General features: G+C 43.9%; 1 protein-coding gene and 1 long non-coding RNA gene across 2 annotated transcripts in view; one reads left to right on the forward strand and one right to left on the reverse strand.

Annotated features, from left to right (window-relative positions):
• The window catches only part of dnah9l (dynein, axonemal, heavy polypeptide 9 like), a 56,893-nt gene extending 55,285 nt beyond the window's left edge, over window positions 1-1,608 (reverse strand). The window contains exon 1 of the mRNA XM_036005486.1: window positions 1,414-1,608. Within this exon, the coding sequence (XP_035861379.1) occupies window positions 1,414-1,506 (93 nt within the window). The 5' untranslated portion in view covers window positions 1,507-1,608. The remainder of the gene's footprint in view (window positions 1-1,413) is intronic.
• A 3,848-nt stretch (window positions 1,609-5,456) lies between these two features.
• LOC118495929 lies at window positions 5,457-8,648 on the forward strand. Its single transcript, XR_004898384.1, has 3 exons — window positions 5,457-5,736; window positions 5,949-6,131; window positions 8,284-8,648. It is a non-coding gene; the product is annotated as an uncharacterized LOC118495929 (long non-coding RNA).
• The last annotated feature ends 2,086 nt before the right edge of the window (window positions 8,649-10,734 follow it).

A 10,734-nucleotide genomic window follows, 5' to 3' on the forward strand; every position in this document is an offset into this window, starting at 1 on the left:
ATTTTGCGCTTGTCTTTTGGGATAGGAATGGGGATTTTGATGTCCGTGATGATTGCAAGATGGTCTGAGATGTGAATTGCTGTGTTGATGTGATGACAAAATACTGTTTGAACACACCGGCCCTATTTTTGTCAATAACCTAGCTTGGAAATTAGTAACTCTGCCTTCCGAGTGAATCTTTCCACGCACCTCGCTGCAGTACAATCTTGAATATATGTAGCTGCATGCATAAAATAACTTACCAAAATTAACCAAAGACATATTATCAGTAGTGGTCCATAGGGGGCGGCCCTTGTGGCATTTGCCCAAATTCCAGATGGCCAGTTCGTCACTGGTGGTATGTGAATAGGCAGCCAGAGCGTTTGTTTGGAGGACGGGGTGGTGACATATGAGGCCACAGGGGGGAGCTGGTGAGGGTGATCGATCTGGGAGCTGCCATGGTGGGCGGAGAAGAAGAAGACTGCGGGGGCGGGAAACGTGTGGTAAGGTAAATAGTCACACACGTCGGGCAGACTGTACAGTGAGCTGTAGGTTGACTGCTAAAAACGAGCAACCTAGTCTGTTTGGGTGAACTCCATCAGGCCTATAAAAAGAGCAACGGTTCCAAAATAAATTTAAATTGTCAATGAAACCAAAGTTGTGGGTATGACAGGTGGACTGAAGCCAGGTGTTGAGACTGAGAAGCCGGCTGAAGCCTCTGAGTCATGGCGGGACAGCTGGTAAGGGACCACTGATAAAAAGAGATTTTCCACAACTTTTTAAAAGGTTGAAAAGTTGAATAGTCTTTCGTCCGTTCAGACTCCCGACGAGCTGTGTCATTATGGCCAATGTGGACTAGGACCCGGTTTATGGAGGAAGGAAGTGAGTGCAGCAGCCCGGGTAGTTTGTTAAGCAAAGTCTGGACTGTGGCTCCAGGAAAACAGCGTGTGGTGGCATTAAAGTAACGGGCGAGGAGAGGTAGTATGAGAAGGCTCGCTGCTGGGGGCACGGATAGCACTGCGTGTGGGTGGGTGGGTGGGTGGGTGTGTCGAGCCAGTGGCCACTTAATTAGATACACCTGTACAATCTATTGCAATTCTGTACAACACCTCTGCCATAAATTCTACCTTTACAAATATAATGATCACTTTTTGTTAACTTTCTTGGGAAATATGTAAATTAAATTATATGTTTATTACTGGGGTCATTAGTGGAGTGTATGTCATGCAATCACATTTGAGGTCTGACATTTAATAATTCTGGCCATTTAAGCTGTGGACTCAAAATCTGGTCTTTAGGAATAACAAGAGTCTCATATCCTGTGTCTATGAATTAAACACATCTATTACTGATACTTTGAGAACTGCAGTTTCAGTTTACAATTTCAGTTGACTGCACCCCCCCCCCCCAACTTCTACAGAACCAGTGTCATACTTGTGATTGGATGCCCAGCAGGTTCTCCCTCTGAGCTGTCCAAAACTGGAGCTCCACGTTGGGTCCTGGGTGGTCTCCCCGGAGCAGCACCATACCAGAGTCTTTCTTCAAGACATTCCATATCTGTCCAGACCACTGGACTATAAGAGTTTCTATAGAGTATAACAAGCTACGGTCCAGTGGCCAACCAGAGGCGCTGAGGGAGACAGAGAGTGGGGCGATCGGTGTGGGTAAAAATGGCAATATGGTCTTTGGATGATGAAAGTACAGTAGGCAAACTATAAAAATGACTATAATATTATTCTAGTTGTGAATCAGTCTAGTCAATTTAAATCTCTGACAAGATTTACTTTAACAAAAGTTATTTCCTTGTCTGTGTATTAGCAACTTACACATTTTTGACATGAAAATAGTAGCTTTTATGCTACCGTACATTAAATCAAGCTCTCTATATTATGCAATAGCCCAGTGTGTGCTTCTCCACAAGGAAACTTTAGTACATGTTTTTATAAAAGCTACATGAGAGATTCATAAACTTGAGACTTCTGCATTGATGACATTACCAGAGCTATCGGTGTATCTGTTTAGCCAAACTTTCACAACCCGCGGGTCAACACTTACTGCTGTTTTGAAGATATTTTTCCTTAAGATTTCTTTTGACTTGTAGAGTCAATGATTTTGACCATGGATGTACAATAACAAGTAGGCCTAGTGACAAGTAAACAAAGATGGCACCCGGAAGTGGCCTTGCTTTTCTTATTTTTGTTCCGAATCCTTGCTAGTTTTGAAATCTTACTAAATATCAAGAAATACAATAAGCTTAATATACATAAGTGAAACTGATAGTAATTTATTTTTATTATTACCATATTTTTATTTTGTTGCTGTCATGGTAGTCTATATCCACGATGTTCCACTTCTGGGATTACTTGGAAATTCTGCCGGATCATGCTCTTTTCGCCCGGATGTCCGGTACCTTCCGCTTTCTTTGTTTTGGCATTTTAAACTCCGGTGGATTTCTGAGGACTATGGTTAACTGCTCCTCAGATCTCTGCAGGGTAAATCCAGACAGCTAGCTAGACTATCTGTCCAATCTGAGTTTTCTGTTGCACGACTAAAACAACTTTTGAACGTACACATGTTCCACCAAAACAAGTTCCTTCCTGAGGCTATTTTGCAGAGGCACCGTGGCTCTCTCCGGTGCTTAACGCTGCCCAAGACGATTGTGATTGTTTTAAAGAAATGCCAATAAACCAGTGCACCTTTTTCTCCCATCCCGGAAGTTTATTTACGAATCCCACTACGGCCACGCCCTACGAAGCAGCTTGATGGGTTGGGGTTAGGCATTGACCTCGAGTGGTTAAGGTTAGGATAGCCGATTGGTCAGGGGATAGGACCTGTAAAAATCGGGTTACGTTACCATGCGTAAGCATGGACGCCTGGCCAATAGTAGTGTGTGAATGCTATTAAAGGGCGGGTCTTGGCGTGGCCATGGTAGGATTCGTAAATACGCATCCCGGAATGCTGTGTGGACTAGCCAGACCCTCCTCTGCAGCGCTGTGAAGGAAGGTCTGGCAATGCAAGACTACTGTATTAAGACAAGCAGGTATGTCACTTTCGGCTACTTGCTAGTTGAACGCAGAACCATTGATGAGAAACCAAACAATTGCAAGTCTTTTAACGGGCTAATCTGAATGAAGGAGCATGTAACGAATCTGGAAATGCGGTGAGTTTCATCAAATGGCCTGTGGCCAACATATGTAACTAGGAATAAAGACATGCGTATCTTTCATGTTTAATCTTAGCGATATAACGACACATCTTGACTAAGTGAACGCACGTAGCGTTTAGAAATATCCAATATAATATTTAGCTAGGCTATTAGCCACACACTAACCTGAGAACAATGTCCTGAGGCCGTGCCCTCTCCACACACAGTGGCAGGGGCAGCAGTGTCCGCCCCTCGGCGCGGCCTCTCATAGTCACCACCCTGTTCCTCAGTTTCTCCAGGTGCCTGTGGATGTCATCAGACACCACCGGCGGCCAGTCCTCATGGTTCAGACCGTTGGACAGCACACACACTAGCACCTATGTAGTACACACACGCTGTTTTTAAGTGGACTGTGGAGAGAAAACGAATATAAGAACGAGATATTCAAGTTGGAAAACTAACAGCTAAATGTATCATGGTTGAAACCAGCAGGGTAGGTTTAGTTTTAACATTAGATCTTCATTTGTGTAAAGGAAATAGTTAATCTGTATTGTTCAAAACTTTCTGCATATTCAAAACATCACGTGTGTGTTTTTTTAGGAATCATGTACATCTCAACAACAAATCTGTTAGAGAATGAGACCTTGTTAAAGCTAAAAGCTCCAAAGTTTAAAGGTCCCATGACATGGTGCTCTTTGGAAGCTTTTATATAGACCTTAGTGGTCCCCTAATACTGTATCTGAAGTCTCTTTCCCGAAATTCAGCCTTGGTGCAGAATTACAGCCACTAGAGCCAGTCCCACAATGAGCTTTACTTAGTATGTGCCATTTCTGTGTCTGTAGCTATTGAAGAGGAGAGGGGGGGGGCAAGGTGGAGGGTGGGGGTGTGGCCTTGACCAACTGCCACTTTGCTCGTTTGAAAGCCATGATGTCTCTCTCTCATGGGTGGGCCAAATTCTCTGGGCGGGCAAAGCAGAGAAAGGGGAGGTAACCTTGCTCCTTATGACCTCATAAGGAGCAAGATTCCAGATCGGCCCATCTGATCGTTCATTTTCTCAAAGGCAGAGCAGGATACCCAGGGCTCGATTTACACCTATCACCATTTCTAGCCACTGGGGGACCATAGGCAGGCTGGGGGAACCTATATTAATGTTAAAAAACATCATAAAGTGAAATTTTCATGCCATGGGACCTTTAAATCTACATAAATCTATCTTGGTTTTTTACCCTCCTGTTGTTGCAATATAGACACAGTTCCTGTTTTCCGTAGAAGATTTGAGCCCCCTGTACAGCTATGTTAACCTCTTTTGGGGAGTGGGTTGTCTTTCATATTTTATGAGGGGGACAGATCTACCTCTTCTAAATATTGGGGGGGGGGGGGGACATATCCCCTGAAATCTCTGAAATCTACACCTATGATTGAAAACTACTGTACAGTTCTCCTCCAGCAATATTTTGAGTTAAAAAACCCAAATCTTCATACCCCCAAACACCTGTATTAGTGTATGAGTTGGACACTCCACACACACACACACACACACACACACACACACACACACACACACACACACACACACTAGCCCACCTCAGAGATGACAACAGGTAGGTGCTCCATAGGGTATCCAGGCACTTCCCCCAGCCAGAGTTGGTTTCTGAATCCTTGGCGGCCGATTCTCTTCACGCCCTTCTTTAGCACACACAGTAGCTTGGTCTTCCATGGCGGGGACGTCTTCACAGATGCAAAAACAGTAGGAATGCTTTCAACAGCATTGAAAGCACTAGAAATAAGTAGTGACTTATTTCAAAAGATGTGTATGTTAGATGGAGTGTAGATTGCAAGCCCCAGAAGATATTTAAGAGGTAAATACACAGTGATTGTTTGTGTGCATGACGGTGTTTATATCAAAGTCTTAGGTTGTGAGGAAGTTTGCTGCTATCTTTTTTTTAATGAAGTGTGTCTATCAAGCCACCCAGGTAAACAGACGGTGAAATGTTCTTCATCATCAGCCTCTCTGCAAGTCTGCACGGTATCTTTACCTCAGGGGTATTAGTATACCGAGTTTCGAACATACAGTGCATACACAGAAAACAATAGATGAACTACGCCATTAAATATTTACTCAAGGCTATAACCGCAATTGAATTTCCTACAAAATTGACTTTAGCCAAGATGGGGAGATGACAAAGAAAATGACACATTTATGAAAGCAGGTGCCTGAACTTTTTTTTATAAACGATGAGTGAAATGAGTTTATGCCTGCGTTTATTTTCCTTTTGCCTGTGTGTGTATTTCTCACCTGAGCGTTCCCTGCATGCAATGTCCCTCCAGGTCCAGTGAAGAGCAGAAGTCTGTTGGTCCAGATGTGGTCCAGGAAATCCAGTATAATCTTCTGGTTCTCCTCTGCTCCGATGAAGCGGTTCCACTTATCCGTCTTCACTCGCAGCACACAGAAGGCCTGCTCCCGAAGGAAGTCCACCCTCTCATCTGTCAGCACCACCCCGGCTTTGAGAGAGGGCTCCTGGGGGACACGCAGTCCCCCAGCCCCTCCACTGCCTAAACCTCCGCTGTTACCGCTCGTGCCTGTGGCCTCAGCCATGAAGACTCAGCTGGCGGTAAGAAGAAATAAGTCTAGGGCTACTACTACTAATTGGGATGTGGGGGGGGGTGTAAAACCAGAAACGATAATCACAGTGACGTAAAAGATACAAACTCACCTCAATCCTTCTTTTCAAGATCAGAAGCTATAGACAGATGTTTCCCCAATCATAACTATAATGCGCTCTTTTCTACCGCCTTAACTGTATGTATCTTCTCTCTTCTCCAGCTCTGAGGGCTATCAGCTGGAAAAGTGATACACGGCTTGATGGATGGGTTAACTTGTCACTGTGACAACGCAGTATGGGCTGTCTTCATTATCCTGCATGGTGGAGACTGTTTGTGTAGCCTGTATGGCCTGCAACCCTATCCTGTAACCTGAGACCTAACCACAGTGACGCCTCCAGGACAGGTAATGACATTACACTAATGATGCACTTAGAATGTTTTCAGTGATACAGCATTATATACAGTACATTTTTTTTCTATTGGTAACAAATAGTATCATTTGGGATTGTATGTCTATGTATGTGTGTCAGAGGGCAGAACAGTTGGATTCAGAATTGTTGCGGTGTTTGATGTTTCTTATTTTAGTATGTGGAAGAAAATGGCAGTAACTGCTGCTGGAAAAAAAAGATGCTCTAGTCAAATTCATCCAAATACGGTAGAGGTCTTTTGTGCACCCTCTCCTACTAACCTATGCAATGTGTATCATCCCCACATGGGGGCAGTGTGGTACAATGTTTCTGACGGCATCCTGCAACTGTAATCCAAAGTGACCCTAGCCATGACATCCTATTACACATGTTATGCCATTTTATATCAAAACATGGAAAAATGGGACATTTCTCTAACTGTGTTACTTAAAATACCACAGCAATGATTACCCTTTTAAAGATCCTTCACTTTCTGAGTTTAACCTTAAAACATGGCTGTAATCATATCCCAATTTAAAATGGGCTGGCTCTAGAAGGCAGAGCTTTTCTGGGATGCTTGACATTTGAGTGTATTGCTAACCTTTATGATAATACATCTGATCCATATATAGGGTTATGCAACGCCTACAGGCTCGTCAAAACCGCTTTCACAGCTGTAAAATGTCCTCATCTCTGGTATTCCTACGTAGTGTCTGAATGCAGTTTAACCATGCCCCATTAGATTTCCCTGTTCATACAGCTACTTCATTTCCTGTAATCACTCCACTTTGGCTTAATGTCTGCTTAAAACATTAGCTACAATTCATGGAAGCAATTTTTTACTTGACATGATGTACAGTTTATATGCTTAATGGATGTATATGACCTTTGGAGGTTTATGTCTTTATTTTTAACATAAGTGTTCAACATTCATCAGCAGGGAATATTTCCATTGTTCACAACACTGGCCATACCAGCTAATAATCCATGGCAGTTCTCCAAGGGAATTTGTCCTTTCTAAAATCTGTAATTCCATGCCTCACTCTGTTTGCATAAGTGAATGTTTGTGTGTGTGTGTGTGTGTGTGTGTGTGTGTGTGTGTGTGTGTAGTTTTTGTGAATGCTCTTCACAAACTTCATAATCTATGTCTGTGTGTGTCGTGCAGCTTGAGTGAATGTCCTCTATATGGTAAGGAAGGGTGCAGTTTTTGTTGGCATTAATGTATGTGTGTGTGTTTCTACTGTGATATGCCTACAAAAGTGGGTGATTGAATGTGTGGGGCTTGTGTGTGTGTATGGCTGTCCAGAGCCCAAGGCTAGTGAGGGTGTCCCGTACACACACACACACACACACACACACACACACACACACACACACACACACACACACACACACACACACACTCTGTATCTAAGCCCATTTGAGCCTGCTGACAGCAGGAGCATGACTGCCCATCTCTCTGACCTCATGCCCAATGTCAGCTCTGCTCTGTAGGGATGGAAGGATGGGGGCCAGAAAAAGAGATCTTAGGACAACGGGGGGACAAGAGGAGCAAGAGAGGGAGCCAGTGGAGAGACAAAGGGGAAAAAACAGGGGGTGTATACCATGTTAGAGAATGAGGAGGGGCAGCAAGCTTACAGAATACAAATGAGACAGAATAGAGTGATGGAGGAGCAGAAAAAGAGCAAAAGCAGAATATATATATATATATATATATATATATATATATATATATATATATATATATATATATATATATATATATATATATATATATATATATATATGTGTGTGTGTGTGTACTTGGCCAGCTATTGGTGATACATATTCAGGAGTAGTTTCGAACAGAGTCATTGCCTGAGTAATGTAAATAGGAGGAGTAAGAAGGCAAATGGAAAAATGTATCCTCAGGCAATATATAAACTCCCAGCTCTTGACTGCAAGTGAAATATCACCTGTAAGCGAATGTAATATTCTGCTCCAATGTAGCATAGCAGAGCACCGGCTAAACTATTCTTTTAATCTGTCAGCAATGTAGTTTTAACCTGAAGCGTCTCCCTCGTTTCTTTTCTCCTCCTCATGTTCCTCCACCTCTCCTCCTCGCTCTCCATTTGCCGTTGCCATAGCTACGTGTTGCTTGACGATCAGAGTGCCACTCTTGGGTCCGGAGCTTCAGCCTCGCTCACTCTCTGTCTCTCCCCTCAACCACTCCTCTACTCCTCATCATCATCATCACCCTTTCCCTGTCCTCAGTCACGGGAGGAAATTACATGTAGATGAGCTCGAGGTCTCTGTATCTTTCAAGCACACGACCATCGTCTCCTCAGGCACTGGGAGTCTCGAACAAGTCTGCACTTTGGTACTACCCACCACGGCCTTTTTCATTTTGTCTTGTAGTCTCCGGGGAACAGGACATACTCATGTATAACTGAAGCAGTTGGAGTCATGGGAGGCAGAAATGGATGAAAAAAGAGACGAGGGGGGGGAATAAGCAAGAAGAGAAAAGCAGAGAGCAAAATTTCACCGGGGAAAAGAGAGAAATTGAGACAGTGACAAAGATGGCAAGCACACACGCACACGTACGTAATGATCATTTCAAAGCTTGCCTCCTGTTGCTGGCTGACTACCCATGAAACCCTACCATGGCTGTCGGTTGCCATGTATGTGCTTGCGTGCGTGTGTCCAGATGGTGCTGACCAGCCGTCCCTCCCAGGGTAGATGAAGTAAATGGAGCGATTACAGTAATGACCGACACACACATCTGTCCCATACCTCTGCATGCCTGCCAGCTCTTTTGGACACACACACACACACACACACACACACACACACACACACACACACACACACACACACGAACACGCACGCAAAAGCATTATTGGCTGAGATCCGTAAAGTTAGAGCAAGCAAACTCCATTATGATGTGCATTTTATCTGATGCTAATGTATTGTACAATTTTGCACTTTGCTGTTTTAAAGTGGGGACTAAAAATGTGAACATGTAAGCAGCTAGATGGCACCTCAGGTACCTTACAGTTTGGACGACATGTGACCGCTCTTGTCAAGGTGACTCTGTTTAATCCCATTCAGTTTCTTGCTCTAAAACCCCCTGTTACTTTTCCTCGTTCAGTCTCTTCACCCCCAAATCCACTCTGCAACTTTCCTCTCATCCCTTTCATCACTCCACTTTGACCCACTTCAAAATTGCCCCGTCTCCTGTCCATCCATTTTCTCGCATTTTCTACATCTTTGGTGTTTTTCTCCAAACAGAAATGAGTCGAGAGGGGGGACGATTCGGACGAGCCACCAGGGCCAGGTGGTCTCTTTGTAGTTGGGGAGAAAAGACAGAGTGTCACCAGCAAGCTCTTCCTTATCAAACCTCTCCTTTGTTCTGCAAAGGTCTTTCCCCTCTGTCTGGACTCAGTGATATTTGAGAGGCAGGAAGGGGTTAGAGAGCATGGCCAATCTCCCAGGATGTGTGTGTTTGTGAATTTAAGTCCTGAGCTTGCTCTCCTTTGAGTATATCAAGTGTGTGCGCGTTTGTGCTTTCTAGTTAAGGGGACCCCAGCAACTTGTGTTCAGAAACGCTGAGTCCATGCTGACCACTTCCAGGATATTGTTCACCAAGGCAACACTGTGTAAGAGAACACCCTTATTTCACTGGCAAAGTACTGCAGCGTCCCCTCCAAAATCTGCAGATACAGTATTTTCTGTTTTAAAAAAAAAAGGACAGCATTGTTCTGTGCCGTGGTAGACCCAGGTAGTTTCCCCTTACAGCAAGTTCACCTGGGCAGGCTCTCAAGAGGCTCATTAAGCTTTGCTGAGACAAAGAGAAGCGCTGGAATTTAAAGTTGGGTACAACCCCTCCCCTGTACGAGGGGAGGTTTTGTGTTGGTTTCCAGTCACACTTATGCCCTGTAGATGGGGCTGTCTCTCCATCAGGCTCCAGAGAATGTCCCCTAGATGGTCTAATTTAAAAAAATATCCCATGCCTCATCCTTGTTGCTTATGAATACCCATATAAGCTCTGGGGAGACATGTAGTATGTGTGTTCCTTGTCAATAGCTGAATTGAATTTGGCATAACTCCACTGTGGGCATATAGTAAGCATATTGCTATGCTGGGTATTCACACAGATACTAGAAAACACAAGCCAGTAGAAGCGTGTTTGTACAGATTCAGCGTTCCCTTGGTCTTCGAGTATTGTTTCTATTGATTTATCATCATCGGCTCACCTCAGAGATATTAAGACCATAAAGCAATAAAGGAGGAGTGAAATACACCTGGGTAACCTCTCAGCAAATAACACGCATCTGGTCGTCTCCAGTGGTGGATAGCATTTTAAGAGAGGGCTGGAGAGGTGATGGATGAAAGAGAATGAACATTTCCACATCTCACTTTTTGTTTCTTTAAGTTTTAAGAGAAGGGAGATAAGTAAAGCTCATGAGCAGAGCTGTCTCACCTCAAAGACCTTCGCCCATGATGTGATTAGATAAAGAGTAATACCATTCTGTAGCCTATATATTTTTCACGTTCACTGATTTAGCCAAATGAGGTGAAGGGAGCTGTACGTTTCCGTGGTTCCATTAAAATATGTCG

The sequence above is a fragment of the Sander lucioperca genome, chromosome 9 (genome assembly GCF_008315115.2).
Source record: "Sander lucioperca isolate FBNREF2018 chromosome 9, SLUC_FBN_1.2, whole genome shotgun sequence".
Taxonomy (NCBI): Eukaryota; Metazoa; Chordata; class Actinopteri; order Perciformes; family Percidae; genus Sander; species Sander lucioperca.